The sequence below is a fragment of the Pelophylax lessonae genome (genome assembly GCF_965119305.1).
Source record: "Pelophylax lessonae genome assembly, chromosome: 7".
Classification (NCBI taxonomy): Eukaryota; Metazoa; Chordata; class Amphibia; order Anura; family Ranidae; genus Pelophylax; species Pelophylax lessonae.
This window is the reverse complement of record NC_138774.1, coordinates 43784972-43800214: the sequence shown is the minus strand read 5'-3', so window position 1 is coordinate 43800214 and position 15243 is coordinate 43784972. Positions and strand designations below refer to the sequence as shown.

At 48.0% G+C, this 15243-nt stretch overlaps 1 protein-coding gene across 1 annotated transcript in view; it reads left to right on the top strand.

Annotated features, from left to right (window-relative positions):
- Positions 1 to 688: 688 nt before the first annotated feature.
- LOC309560446 (antigen-presenting glycoprotein CD1d1-like) overlaps positions 689 to 15243 on the top strand; it is a gene marked incomplete at both ends in the record, with an annotated part of 59431 nt that continues 44876 nt past the window's right edge. Inside the window, 3 exons of the mRNA XM_082264079.1 lie at positions 689 to 1249; positions 1764 to 1839; positions 14373 to 14630. Coding sequence (XP_082120205.1) covers positions 689 to 1249; positions 1764 to 1839; positions 14373 to 14630 — 895 coding nt within the window. The remainder of the gene's footprint in view (positions 1250 to 1763; positions 1840 to 14372; positions 14631 to 15243) is intronic.

Below are 15243 nucleotides of genomic sequence, written 5' to 3'. Positions count from 1 at the left end.
TTTATCATTTTTTTCACACAAATAGAGCTTTATTTTGGTGGTATTTATGACTGGGTTTTTTATTTTTTGCTAAATAAACGAATAAAGACCAAAAATATTGAAATAAAACCAAAACATTTTCATAGTTTGTTATAAAATTTTGCAAACAGGTATTTTTTCTCCTTAACTGATGTGTGCTGATGAGGCTGCACTGATGGGCACTAATGAGGTGGCACTAATAGGCAGCCCTGATGGACACTGGTAAGCGGCACTGATGGGCACTGGTAGGCAGCACTGATAGGTGACACTGATGAGGAGGCACTGATTGGCAGCACTGATAGGCACAGATTGACAGCACTGGTGGGCACAGATTGGCAGCACTGATGGGCACTGTCAGGACTGCACTGATAATCAGGACACTGACATGTTGTACATGTTCCTTTTAGAGAAGCCGGTTATTGGCCCTCTTTTCCTCTCCTCATGCTGTCAGCATGAGAACAGGCGTGCAGATAACCGGCTTCCATTTAGATCCGTAATCAGGTGTGATTGGACACAGCTGATCAAGTGGCAAAGAGCAGCTGATTGGCTCTCTACCTCAATCTGTGATCAGCAGTGTTCTTCGGACCACCACAGAGAGAGAGAGACACGCTGTACCCACACCACCAGAGAGAGAAGCACGCTGTACCCACACCACCAGAGAATGAGAGCCATGTTGTACCCGCACCACCAGAAAGAGAACCACGCTGTACCCGCACCACCAGAGAAAGAGAGCCACGCTGTATCCGCACCACCAGAGAAAGAGAGCCATGCTGTATCTGCATCACCAAAGAGAGAACCATGCTGTGCCCGCACCACCAGAGAGAGAAGCACGCTGTACCCACACCACCAGAGAAAGAGAGCCACGCTGTATCCTCACCACCAGAGAGAGAAACACGCTGTACCCACACCACCAGAGAATGAGAGCCACGCTGTATCCGCACCACCAGAGAGAGAAGCCGCTGTACCCACACCACCAGAGAAAGAGAGCCACGCTGTATCCGCACCACCAGAGAGAAAACCACGCTGTACCCGCACCACCAGAGAGAAAACCACGCTGTACCTGCACCACCAGAGAAAGAGAGCCACGCTGTATCTGCACCACCAGAGAGAGAGACAGACTGAGCCTCTGCCACTACAGACGTGCTACACTACTGATCGGAGCCAATCTGGGCAACTCAGAGTGAGTGAATGTCCAGCCAGAGGGATCACTGCTGCAGTTTTGCTGGGTCTGGTAAGAGGGCTATTATCTATCACTGCTCCTAGGGACTGAGCTATTAAGAAGTGCTTAACCTGCTATCCTCTAGGCCTTATTGACCGCTGCAATGCGCGCCAAGAAGCTCCAACACTGGACTCCTGCCCCAAAAATAAGGGGGGGGGGGGCGACAACATGTTTTACCACACCAGGTGAGACCAACCCTAGTGATGCCCCTGCCCCCCCTTCACATCAGAACCCCCCTTTCACATCAGAGACCCCCCATCATTTCATAGCCCCCCCTTACATATAAAAATTACCCTTTACATCAGGATTCCTATTAGAGTAAGCCTATACATCAGTTTGTGAGCTTAATCAAGACTGGAGCAGGTGGTGTGTCAGCGGGTAAAAGTTGAAGTGGAACATTATGCAAAGTAAACAATGGGTGGGACAATGGTTTCTATATACAGCATTTCAGGGAAGTGGGAAGGTCATATGTATAGCCTGGTGTATAGTCTTCATACACATCTATCCTTACATTATTCACTCTGAGACTGGCATTGTCTATAGCACCATCATCATGCCAGGCTGCCTTCTCTGTCTTCTGTTGAGTTGTGTCACAGCTGCAGGTAAGATACTGGCAAATAATCCCATTTTACCTGCCAGGTATTGTATGGTATTCCACTATCTCTTACAAGGCTTTGGCCCCTTTTAACTCTCTGGTCTCAATCAGTCTGCTTATGGTCCACTTATAAATCTAATTGTGGCCAGGCCTCCCCAGTTTCTCCTCTGACCACATTTCTTGGAGACCTCTTTTATCACTTTTGAAAAGCTTTATCAATGCAAAAATATTCCTCAACAGGAATGTATGCATTATCTTAAAATCAGACATTATCATGCTACTTATCCTAACATCTAGTGAGGAAAAAAACGAGTTAAAAAAAGGATCCAAAGCCCCAGCAAGTGGTTGGGGATACGGATTTTACTGCACTATTCCGCCTAAGCTTCCTTATGCTAGTGCTGACCCAAAACAGACACTTTTCTGAGCATGCAGCCTGGCAGGCCAGGAAAGGAGGATCAAGCATGTGCTTTCCCACTCCTAAAGCATACCAGGGCACAGTGGCAGCCGATCTATAGGGGGCGCAGGGGTGCCGCCCCCCCCCCAATCTTCTGGCCCAATAAAAAAAAAAGGAAGAAAAAAAAAATGTAGCCCACTAGGGGCGCCGGACTAACTGGTGGCCATGGGGGGGGGGTTTGCACCCTAGGTGCTTGAAGCAGAGCCGCGGCTTTCTGGGGGTCATCGGGGGGCAGAGCAATGCGCCCCGACACTCCCCACTCCCCACTTTCCGGATGTCCTAGCTGTGATTGGTCCAGTCTCCAGCCTGGACCAATCATAGAGGACATCCCAGGTGACGTCGCGTGGGGGCGGTGCGTGCGTTAGTCACGCACCGTCCCGACATTAGAGAAGAGGGCAGCGGGTGGCGCGCATGGAGGAAGAATCGAAGAAGACGTCCGGCGGAGTGCATGGAGGAAGAAGAAGTCGACTCCCGGGCAGCACGCCAGGGAGTCGGGACGGTGACGGGTGGCGCGCATGAAGGAAGAACCGAAGAAGACGTCTGGCGGAGCGCATGGAGGAAGAAGTCGACTCCCGGGCAGCACGTCAGGGAGTCGGGACAGTGACGGGCTGCGGGCATGCAGGACGAGGACTCGGAGGAAGAAGACGTCCACGGCAGTGGCACCAGAGGTAAGTAAAGTTTCAGGGGGGGGGGGGGGGGGCACCCACGCACGCTGGTCTCTGCATTGAAAGGGGCATGTATACTGGTCACTACATTGAAGGGGGCATGTATACTGGTCACTGTGCATTGAAGGGGGGCATGTATACTGGTCACTGTGCATTGAAGGGGGCATGTATACTGGTCACTGTGCATTGAAGGGGGCATGTATACTGGTCACTGTGCATTGAAGGGGGCATGTATACTGGCCACTGTGCATTGAAGGGGGCATGTATACTGGTCACTGTGCATTGAAGGGGGCATGTATACTGGTCACTGTGCATTGAAGGGGGCATTTATACTGGTCACTACATTGAAGGGGGCATGTATACTGGTCACTACATTTAAGGGGGCATGTATGCTGGTCACTACATTGAAGGGGGCATGTATGTTGGTCAATACATTGAAGGGGGCATGTATGCTGGTCACTACATTGAAGGGGGCATGTATACTGGTCACTACATTGAAAGGGGGCATGTATACTGGTCACTACATTGAAAGGGGCATGTACGCTGGTCACTACATTGAAGGGGGCATGTACTCTGGTCACTGCATTGAAAGGGGTCATGTACGCTGGTCACTGCATTGAAAGGGGGCCTGTACTGTGGGGTTTGTGTTAGGGGGCCTGTACTGTGGGGTTTGTGCTAGGGGGTCTGTACTGTGGGGTTTGTGCTAGGGGGCCTGTACTGTGGGGTTTGTGCTAGGGGGCCTGTACTGTGGGGTTTGTGCTAGGGGGTCTGTACTGTGGGGTTTGTGCTAGGGAGTTTGTGCTTGAGGGGTTTGTGCGGGGTTTGTGCTTGAGGGGTTTGTGCCACTCTCAGTCAGTGCATAATAGGGTGTCTCTCACAGTATATCCCATAATAGGGCCCCTGCTCCCTATTATGGGATATACTAGTACTGATGGACCCATTAATATGTGATTTGTTCACGCAAGCAAAATACAGGGGACAAAATGGGTGGAGTCTGTAAGGGGTGGGGCTTCTTAGAAACAGGAGGGGTCAAAATGGAAGGGCGGGGTCTTGCGCCCCACCATCTTAAAACTTCACCAGCCGCCACTGCTGGCAATGTAAAGATTTTGGCAGTGCCAGGCAAGCTGGGAGCTTATCACTTTCAGCTGCCCGGTATTAATGTGTAACTACGTACATAAATGACATGATATGTGGTCTATCAATAGAATTAGCACAGCAGTTTTATTTTTCGGAGTCCCCCCATAATGTAATTTTATTACCTGTTGATCCTGCCAGGAAGTCCATTATTTTTTTACTTGACCATGTCAAGCTGTGCAGTTAAAGTTTCAGATAAAGGGCACACCATTTGCACTATAATGGTGCTTATAACAGTCAGCTTTTATGCATATGGCTTAACCACTTAAGCCCCTTCCTGACCAGGGGGTTTTTTTGCGATTTTTTACTGCGTGACTTTAACGGACAATTGCGCGGTCGTGCGACGCTGTACCTAAACAAATTTCACGTCCTTTTTTTTCCACAAACAGAGCTTTCTTTTGGTGGTATTTGATCACCTGTGCAATTTTTTGATCATGCATTATAAACAAAAAAAGAGCGTAAATTTTGCAAAAATAACAATATTTATGTATATATTTATGAAATTCCCCCCCAAAAAAATGTAAAAATCAAAATTGTTTAACATTTTCGGCCAATTTGTTTTATGCTACATATGTTTGGTAAAAAAAATCGCAAAAAGCGTATTTTGATTGGTTTACGCAAAAGTTATCGCGTTTACTAACAAAGGGAAAGATTTTTGTCATTTTTGGTGTTTTTTTTTTTTAACGAGTAATGGCGGCGATCTGCGATTTTTTTTGCGGTACTATGACATTGGGGCGGACAGATCGGACCCTTGACTGACATTTTTGACACTTTTGGGGGTACCAGTGACATTACTGCAGTAATCAGTGCTATACATATGCACTGTTACTGTAAAAATGACACTGGCAGGGAAGGGGTTAACTGTATTGGAGAGGGAGGGGTTAAGTGTGTCCTAGGGGCGTGTTTCTAACTGTGATGGGACATGTCTCCTATTGTAAAAACAGAGATTAACGGTTCTACATAGTAGAACCGTCTGATCTCCATTTTTACACAGGGGAGAATAACAGGCGGCTTGTTTACATAAGCCGCCCGCCTTTCTCCCGCTCTACCGACGATCGTAGTGTGACCGGCGGACATCGGGTCCGCCGGTCACACGCCCGGACTCCTCTGTGAACGAGCCTCAGCAGGGGCGCGCTTCAGCGGGCACGCGCTTGCCCGCGCCTCAGCGGGCGCGCGCTTGCCCGCTATTGGCTCAAAACCCGGTGACAGGCTAGCGACGTAGACCTACGTCACTCTGCCTGGCCGGGGCTGACTGCCGCAGTAAATATACTGTGCGCAGTCGGCAACCGGTTAAAGTATATTTCCACTTTTGCATTCAAATTTGACAAACGCTGATTATTATTTGTAAATTGTTCCCATTCCCATTCACATAGCATGCTAAAAAATAGTTTAAACAAATATTTCTTACCTTTCTTGTTGTTTCTTTGGAGCATGTTTATACATTTTGACACTTTAGGCAGCTTCTATTTTAAAATAGCTTGTAATGTCAATAAGGGGACAGACTAAGGGCCCTTTCACACGGGCGCTCCGTAAATCATCCTATTTTTTTGTGGATGATTTGCGGACATAATGTAAGTCAATGGCAATGCGGATGTCAGCGGAATACCATCCGCTGACATCCGATTTTCTTCCTTTCAGTTCTGTTCCGTTTTTTGGAACGGAACAGAACCCTATTTTTCCTCCGTTCAAAAAACGGAAAGGAAGGAAAATCGGATGTCAGCAGTGTCATCCGCTGACATCTGCAATGCCCATAGACTTACATTATGTCCGCATATCATCCGCAAACGGATGGGATGATATGCGGACATACGGAGCGGATGACACAAATGTCATCCGCTCCGTGAAAAAAAAAAAAGTCCCGCAGCGGAGAAAAACAGCGGAGCGGCCGTGTGAAAGAGCCCTAAGGGACAGTTATTGTTATTTTTAAATGCATCAACATTCAATGTTCCATCTAAGCCAACCTTTTTCAACCAGGGTGGGTGCCCTGAGGGTTCTTCAGGGGTGCCTTGGCAAAATGCCTAAATATTGCCCAAAAGTTACACTTAGCCAAAGGTTTTCATTGTTCACCATTACAACCTTCTAGCTGCCAGCGTCCTAATGACCAATGGCATCATCAGTTGATAAGGAGGATGTCAGTCACCTGCATAGTATCCTTATTTGAACCTCCCCTGCCCTTCTGCATCAGCGTTAGGGTCACATTAGCTGAGTGATGGAGAAAAACTGAGAGAGAAGAGAAACATTGGAATACTAGTTAGTACCAGTTTGCAAAAGTGTATTTACTTTGGAAGAATAAATGACCTCTAACGTTGGGTGTCCTACTTGGACTTGTGGATTATGCATTATTGGAATAGTTTTAACATTTTAGAATGGGGTGCCTCAAGACTGTCCATCATTTTTAAAGGGTGCCTTGACTGAAAAAAGGTTGAGAAACACTGATCTAAGCCTTGAGCGTCCTAACTCTTTGTTAGGACAGACAGTGTGCACCTAGTTTACAACTGATAATGAGTTCTGTCAACACAATAAAGACAATGTTAATTATGGTAAACATTAGATCCCCAGCCCCTCAGTGTGCTTTTTATAAGCCCTAAAGAAGGGGTGCATTGCCCTGGAAAATGTGCAAGATTAATGTTTTATCTTCACATATAAATTGAAAGATCTTAAAGCGGTAGTATACCGTTTTTTTTTACCTTTAACTACAGGTAAGCCTATAATAAAGCTTACCTGTAGGTACAATTAATATCTCCTAAACCTGCACGGTTTAGGAGATATTACCACTGCATGCAGCCACTGACGAGTGCGGGGCATGCGCTCTGAAGGTCCGGCGGACCTTCAGAGTTCCTTGCCGAGAATTGCCAGAAAATGACTCCCGCGCGCTTGCGCGTGAGTGACGTCATCGCGGCTCTGGCCACTCACAGCACCGGAGCCGCGGAACCCGGAAGAGATGCCGTGGGATCATGTCCACTCCCACAGCGTGTCGGGGCTTCGTTCTAAGGTAAGTAATTCATAATGAGCTAGTATGCTCATTATGCATTTGTCTTGCAGGGTTTTTTTTTTTTCATTAGAGTATACTACCGCTTTAAATATAAGAAAAGGCTGACTGTAACTATTCCTAAAAATGCCCCCCACCCCCATCTATCCTGTCTAAACTGTACAAAAATAAATCTGTGTACTTACATATTTGTATTCTGGTGCAGTCTGGTCACTTGATCCTGAAGTTCCAGCTCCCCTGTGTAAGTGAGTCACTGCTGCAGGGGAGAGGAGGAAGTGCCAACAACAGCTGGGCCATGGGAGCTTATGGGTGATGTCATGGCTCCTGGAATTCGCTGCCATTGTTGAATGCTCCCTTACACAGTGTTGCTGGATCATGTGAAGAGGGGATTTAAAATAAGTAAGCACACAGACTTTTTTATACAGGTTAGACAGGACAGGTAGGAGAAGGGGAGGGAAATTTTTTAAGAACAGTTATAGTTAGAGATGCATCCAAAATTTTGGCCGCCTAAACAAAAAGGGACAAAAATGGTGTTATCGGCATTTTGCTGATAAGAGAAATAGGTGGCAAAAACGCATATGATTTTGCTGCCATTTTGCTGTGATTTTACTGTTGTAGCACCCTACAGGTAGGTGCTAGGTAAAAGTATAGTGGGCCTTGGCTGCCTAACAGCAGGGCCATGATTTCAGCTGGGCTGTCATGTCTCCCAGGTGCAGTGTTGCCAACCGCCCGTAGATTTACGGACAGCCCGTTAAAACAGGGCACTTTTCTCCTGCCCGTAAATGCCCGTAGCAGGAGAAAAGTGCCAGTAAATCTACGGTGGCGGCGGCACTGTCAGAACTGCGCATGTGCGGCGCGCAGTTCCGGAGATCCCCGTGTTATCGATGTCGGACGAGTGCCACGGCCCGCCTCTGCCTCCGCCCCCGCCTCCGCCCCCGCCCCTCCGCACTCATTTAAGTTTTCCCGCCTGTGTGATGAAGCCGACCCAGCCGGAACTTCGCCTGACAAAGCCTGATCTTCATCCGCTCACCGAGGGCGGGGGGGGGGGGCGATCGGCGTGAGCTATGGAGGGGGTCACCTACCTATCCGTGCGGACATAGCCGTGCTGGGCACCATGGCCACTGACTGTCCAATCCATCCGCCGCAGGTAAGTCAGACTCAGAGCCGGCTCCTCTCATCTGGATGGAAGGGTGAGGGGGGGCACACACTGGTCCTGGCGTCAAGAGGAGTCGGAGATGTTTCATATAAGTGCTGTAACTTGTACTGCCTTGCCTTCCCTGACCCACTTCCCTGCCTCTGAGTCTCTGACCCGGTCCCCGCCGGACACTGTCACTCCATTCCCTGCCTCACTGCCTGTCACCTCACTGCCACTCCGGGACCCCAGGGGAGCTACCTATCTATCCACTCATTTATCTACCAGTAGTACCTGTGTGATATGAGGGGAGCTACCTACCTACCCACCCATCCATCTATCTACCTACCCGTGTAATATCAGGGGAGCTACCTACCGGGTAGGTAAGTAGCTCCCCTGATATCACACAGGTAGGTAGATAGATGGATGGGTAGGACCTACCTCCTCCTGTATCATGTCCGCCGTCTCTGACCACCTCCTGTACCATGTCCGCAGTCTCTGACCCCCCTCCTGTATCGTGTCCGCAGTCTCTGACCACCTCCTGTACCATGTCCGCAGTCTCTGACCCCCCTCCTGTATCATGTCCGCAGTCTATGACCACCTCCTGTATCATGTCCGCAGTCTCTGACCCCCCTCCTGTACCATGTCCACAGCCTCTGACCCCCCTCCTGTATCATGTCCGCAGTCTCTGACCCCCCTCCTGTACCATGTCTGCAGTCTCTGAACCCCCCCCCCCTGTACCATGTCTGCAGTCTCTGACCCCCCTCCTGTACCATGTCTGCAGTCTCTGACCCCCCTCCTGTACCATGTCTGCAGTCTCTGACCACCTCCTGTACCATGTCCGCAGTCTCTGATCACCTCCTGTATCATGTCCGCAGTCTCTGACCACCTCCTGTATCATGTCCGCAGTCTCTGACCACCTCCTGTACCATGTCCGCAGTCTCTGACCACCTCCTGTATCATGTCCGCAGTCTCTGACCACCTCCTGTATCATGTCCGCAGACTCTGACCACCTCCTGTATCATGTCCGCAGTCTCTGACCACCTCCTGTATCATGTCCACAGTCTCTGACCACCTCCTGTACCATGTCTGACCAGAGTCTGCAGACTCTGATGTAAGGGGGATCTCTGTGCTGGCTGGATTATGGTAACCCAACCTTCATGTAAATTTGAGAAATATGTTTTTTGACTTTTGTTTAACTTAAACACATTGCTAATAGCACTAGCTATATGTTTATAGTTAAAATATTGATATTTGCACTGTTTAGCACTGACAATTTTTATTTTAGGTACTTTTTTCAGTGTCCGTAAAAAATGCGGCTTGGTCAGTAAATTTCATGATTTTTTGCCAGTAAAAAATTGGTGCCGTCCGTAAATTTTGGACATTCTGCCAGTAATTTTCCCTCCGAGGGGTTGGCAACACTGCCCAGGTGTGGTTACTGAGAGGGGAGTCTCCCCACTGGCTCTGTGAGAGGATTCTCATTGGGCAGTGGAGGAAACCCGATCAGTAGCCCATTTAGGCTTGTATCTATCCCAGAAGGCAGATTCTGCCGCAGAAGATTCTGGGAGTGGGTATATGTTTGGAGGGAACGCATGACACAGCATCTTTGGCGGGAAGCAGAGTCCCAGGAGGGAGAGTACGGCTGTCTCTCCTCCTGTCAGAAAAATCAGGTGTCTCGGGAGGCTGCCTGAGAGTGCAGAGAGAGAGCTGAGCTGAGTTGCAGAAGGGATCCAGTGTGCTGAGGACCAGTGGAGCGAGAGGGGTTCAGTTCCAGGAAAGCCTTCCAAGGTCGTGAGTACTGTGAACTGCCCCTAGAGTCTGCCTAGTGTAGAGGGGACCACTCCGGAGAAGGTCCAAGGGATCCAGGAGTCAGCTAGCAGTAAAAGGGGGTGCCTAGTCAGAGGACCCTGAAGTGTTAGAGGGGGTGCCTAGTCAGAGGACCCTGAAGTGTGAAGTGGGCACCAGCAGTTGGGCCCTGAAGAGTTAAAGTATACAGTGTACAGTGTAAAGTTTATAGCGTTAAGAGTTGCAGCAAGCACAAGCAGTTACAAGGAGCTACCTCAGTCAGTGAAGGGCTAGAGGGAGTTGTTCATTGGACTTCAGAGCTAAACAGAGTGTCAGGAGTCAAATGTATTACAGTCCTGGATCTTCTGAGTTAACAAACACGTTAAAGTCGGAGTTCTAGCACTTTTGAACAGTTTAAGTATCTTCAAGCGCCAGGAAGCATTGGTCGGCATTCTGCTGGCGTCAAGACAGCGCCAACAGGCATTTTTCTGTACAGTGTCCCTGTTAAACCTGGTTGAGCCAGAGGAGTATCCCACTCATTCCATTCTCCTATCCCCATTATAAAATAAACAAAACAAACCAAAGATGCCGGAATGGTCATTGTCTTTGTTCTCACACCTGGGTTCACAACTTAAATGTGTTGGAAGTGTCACCGGTGACAATGGCAGACCCACATCAGGCCCAATGCCTGGAAATATTGCTACACTGTGCTTATGGTTTGTTTTTCATAGGCCATGTGACTCAAAAACCGCATCCAAAACGTAACACAAGTGCATTATTGAAGCATTCTTGTTGTGTTTTCTTGTTCAAATGTTTTATTAAAGGAAAGAACAATAAATCTCAATAGGATGGTTCAGAAAGAAGTCTTCCCCCAGGATGGAGGGAGGCAATAATAGTATAGAAACTCAATACAGAGGTAGAAACGCAGCCCTTTGAAACAAAACATAAAGAAAAAAAAAAAAACAGCAAACCATAAAAAGACATCGTAAGGCTACTTGGTGTGGGTTAGTTTGGGGACATTTAGGAGATTATAGATAAGTGGAATCTAGGAACCAATGGGATTCCTATAAACAAAGGCTAGTTACAGAGGGCTCCAGTCGGAGTTACCCCAGGGTTAACAAACAAACAGGTGTCTAAGAGTCCTTGAAACAGATAAGGGTTAAAATGTAGGCTAAACATTGAGAGCGGTTGTAGGCCTGAACTTAGGAGGATTACAGTCAGTGGCGGCTGGTGTGTTGAGGGCGCAGGGGCGTCACTCCCCCCATCCATGTGTCCTGCCCCCTAATCTGCATGCAGGGCGCTGGACGCATGGAGTGCAATGGGTTTTTTTTTTCAATCACCTGATTAGAGCCAGAGGCTCTAATAGGGCGATGCAAAGGGTGGTCCCGGGCCACAGAGCAGTGCGTCCCGAGCCCACCCATTGTGTGACAATAGCGAATGAAAATCGCTATTGTCACACCGATCCTCCTCCTGGCCAATCAGGAAGCCGGGCTAATACCGGCTTCCTGATTGGCCGCATGGCAAACCCCATGCCATTGGCCGAGGAGGAGGCGGGAGCGGGAGGACCAGAGAAGACGCGCCGCCGGAGTGAGAAGAAGCCGCCCGCCGAAGCCGTCGCCGGAGTGAGAAGAAGCCGCCAGCCGGGAGACCGGGACCTGCTCCAGGTAAGTGCACTGGTCTCGGGGGGTGGCACACTGCATTTCCATCTATATACTGCCTGCCTCTGTACACCGCTACAGCCCAGGGGGCAGCCATACACAGCCAGAGCCCAGCAACCCACCATCATCCCTCCATCCCTATGCTGCCTGCCTTTGTACACCGCTACAGCCCAGGGGGCAGCCATACACAGCCAGAGCCCAGCAACCCACCATCATCCTTCCATCTATATGCTGCCTGCCTCTGTACACCGCTACAGCCCTTGCAGGAGCCATACACAGCCAGAGCCCAGCAACCCACCATCATCCCTCCATCTATATACTGCCTGCCTTTGTACACCACTACAGCCCTTGCAGGAGCCATACACAGCCAGAGACCGAAGGGGGCACAGCACAGTGTTCATTGCATTGAAGGGGGCACAGCACAGTGTTCATTTCATTGAAGGGGGCACAGCACAGTGTTCATTGCATTGAAGGGGGCACGCACGTTGAACTCTGCATTGAAGGGGGCACGCACGCTGATCTCTGCATTGAAGGGGGCATGTACGCTGGTCACTACATTGAAAGGGGGCATGTACGCTGGTCTCTGCATTGAAAGGGGGCATACAACATCTCCTGTACCATGACCTGTGACATGCCTGTACCATGACCTGTGCCATGCCTATACCATATCTGTGCCATGCCTATACCATCACCTGAGCCATGACCTGTGCCATGCCCTTACCATGACCTGTGCCATGCCTATACCATCTCCTGTACCATGACCTGTGCCATGCCTGTACCATCACCTGTGCCATTTCTATACCATCACCTGTGCCATGCCTGTACCATGACCTCAAAGTCACGCAATTTTTTACCGCGTTTTTTGACACAAAACAATACCTATTACATTTTTCTTTTTGCGCCCCCCCCCCCCCCCCCCCATAATTTGGAGCACCAGCAGCCACTGATTACAGTTGGAGGGAAATGTCCGGCCTCAGCATGATGGGCAGATAGATTGGTTGAAGCTGAAAGGTTCACATCCAGAAGAGAAGAGCTGAAAGGTGAAGGAAAAAGAGAGGAATAGAGGAGAAAGGATGTAAAGAAGGGGTGCAGTTGAGAAAGAGGGGGAAGGTAGCTCAGGAGGAAGAGGTGAAGAGCAAGGAGGGAGGTCACCGGGAGGAGGGGGGAGGAGGTATGGGTATGGTCTCTATGAGTAAACAAAGTTACAAATAAGGCTTTTCAGGGTAGTAGCATTATCATAGTCAGGGGAAAGGTAATTGTCGACCCAAGGTTTCCAAAGGTGTTCAAACTTTTTGACCCTGCCTAGGACAACTGCTTCTATTTTGGCGTGAATCATGGCTCTGGTAACTCTATACATTGTTTCCAAGACAGTGAGGTTTTCCAGGCCTTCACAATGGTTTGCTTTGCCTCAGTCGTAACCTGCGGAAGTAGCTTGAATTGGAAACAGGTTACATCAGTAGGTTCCCTATTGAGTAGAGCCATGGCTGAGTTGGGGGCTATGGTGTTACCAATAAGGGTGGAAAGGATACGGAAAATGTCATCCCAAAATGATTGGGTCTTAATGTGCTTTCAATGCATTTCAACGGGAAGTGCATTTTTTTTGTGTGGTTTTTTAACTGATCAAAAATGCAGCAAGCAATATTTTTAACACCACAACAAAAGCGCAACAGATCAGTGTGAAGACATACTTGTAATTTAAAGGGATACATTTTTCTTGAGCTTTTCTTGCACTAAAGGTGCCGATAATGACTGACAATAAATTCATATTCATTTAAAGTGATTGTAAAGTCTTGTTTTTTTTTTCTATTTAAATAACAAACAAACATTTAATACTTTTTAGTCCTATAAAGTGGTTTTGCAGAGGGCAGCCCGGATCCTCTTCTTCTCGGGTCCCTCATCCCACTCCTGGCCCCCTCCCTTCTGCTGAGTGCTCCCACAGAAAGCAGCTTGCTATGAGGGCACCCGAGCTGAACACGGTGCTGCCGTTCGGCTCCGCCCCCTCTCTCTCCTTATTGGCCAACTGAGTTTGATTGACAGCAATGGGAGCCAATGGCGCTGCTGCTATATCTTAGCCAATCAGGAGAAAGATGGCTGAGGCACTTGTGGACATCGCTGGATAGAGGGGGGGGGGGCTCAGGTAAGTATTAGGGGGCTAAGGGGGGCTGCTACACGCAGAAAGCTTTTTATCTGAATGCATAGAATGCATTCAGATAAAAAAAACCTTCTACCTTTACAACCCCTTTAAATTCATGATATTAATTAGAAGGTCAAATATAATACAATTATATATAAAAATATGTATACAGTATATTTTTTTTTTTAACAGTCATTTTCGGTTTTTGGCCAAGTGCATCCTGCATTTTTGGTTTCAGTTTCGGCACCAAAATTTCCATTCGGTGCAACTCTAGTTATAGCAGACTTTTCTTTCACTTTATAGAGTCTATTAGTGACTGTGACTCATTTTAGTTTTGGGTTCTTGTGTACCTCTCTTTTTCCTCCTCACTTTTCTGCCTTGTATCTCTTATCCAGGTGCTATGTGTATGGTAGAATAACTATTATATAGATTTTTTTTTCTTTTTATTCAAGATGTTAACTGTATAGATATCACCTTAATTTTCTTTATAATCTTTATTGTTGTGTTACAGACATATACAAGTTCCCCCACCTATCATCTTGTGAAGAATATACCTTTTTTAATGATGCATTTTGCTTCTTTTGTGTAGGGTGCTTTGAGCTCACATTCACCCAGACAACAGAAGTTTCAGAAAACATGACCATCTACCCATGGGGGACAGGTCAGATTGGTGGGATTATAACTTATGCTTTGCACAATAACTCCAAAGAGATAACCTTCACCCAAAGCTGGTCTAAAGGGAACCTGTCAAAGTTTGAGTGGGGCATCTTCCAGATGCGTCTTTTCAACTATTTTGATTACTTCAAAAAACACATCATAAGAAAGGCACAAACTGCTGGAATGAAAGGTAAACCTCACTGCCAGATTCAAATAAACTATCCCCACCAGTTCTTTTAACCTAACTTTTCTTTCAACGCAGATTGTTGGGCTTTCGATTAACAAAGAACCAGAGTGATGGCAAAAAAGACAACATATTTAATCTAGTCTGCCCATTTTTATTATTTGTCTGTTTTTTTTAACCTTTTTATGTATAGGACTTTGTATGTCCTAAGCATTTTACAATAGCTGTTGATTGACACATCAATCAGAGCATTGATTACCAGTGCAGACCCTTGGGGGTTGCAACTAGAGCCACCAGGGATTGCCCACCTATGGCCACCAGGAATGCCCACCCATGCCACCAGGGATGCCAATCAGCGCTTAGGGAGCCTGTCAGTGCCCTCCTCATCAGTGCTGTCCATCATTGCTATCTATCAGTGCTGCCCACCAGTACCCATCATTGCCATCTATCAGTGCCGCCCACAAGTGCCCATCATTGCCCATCAGTGCTGCCTATTATTGCCCATCAGTGCCGCCTATTAGTGCCCATCAGTGCCCATCAGGGCCCATCAGTGCCGCCTATCAGTGCCCATCAGTGCAGCCTATCAGTGCCCATCAGTGCCGCCTAGGAGTGCCCATCA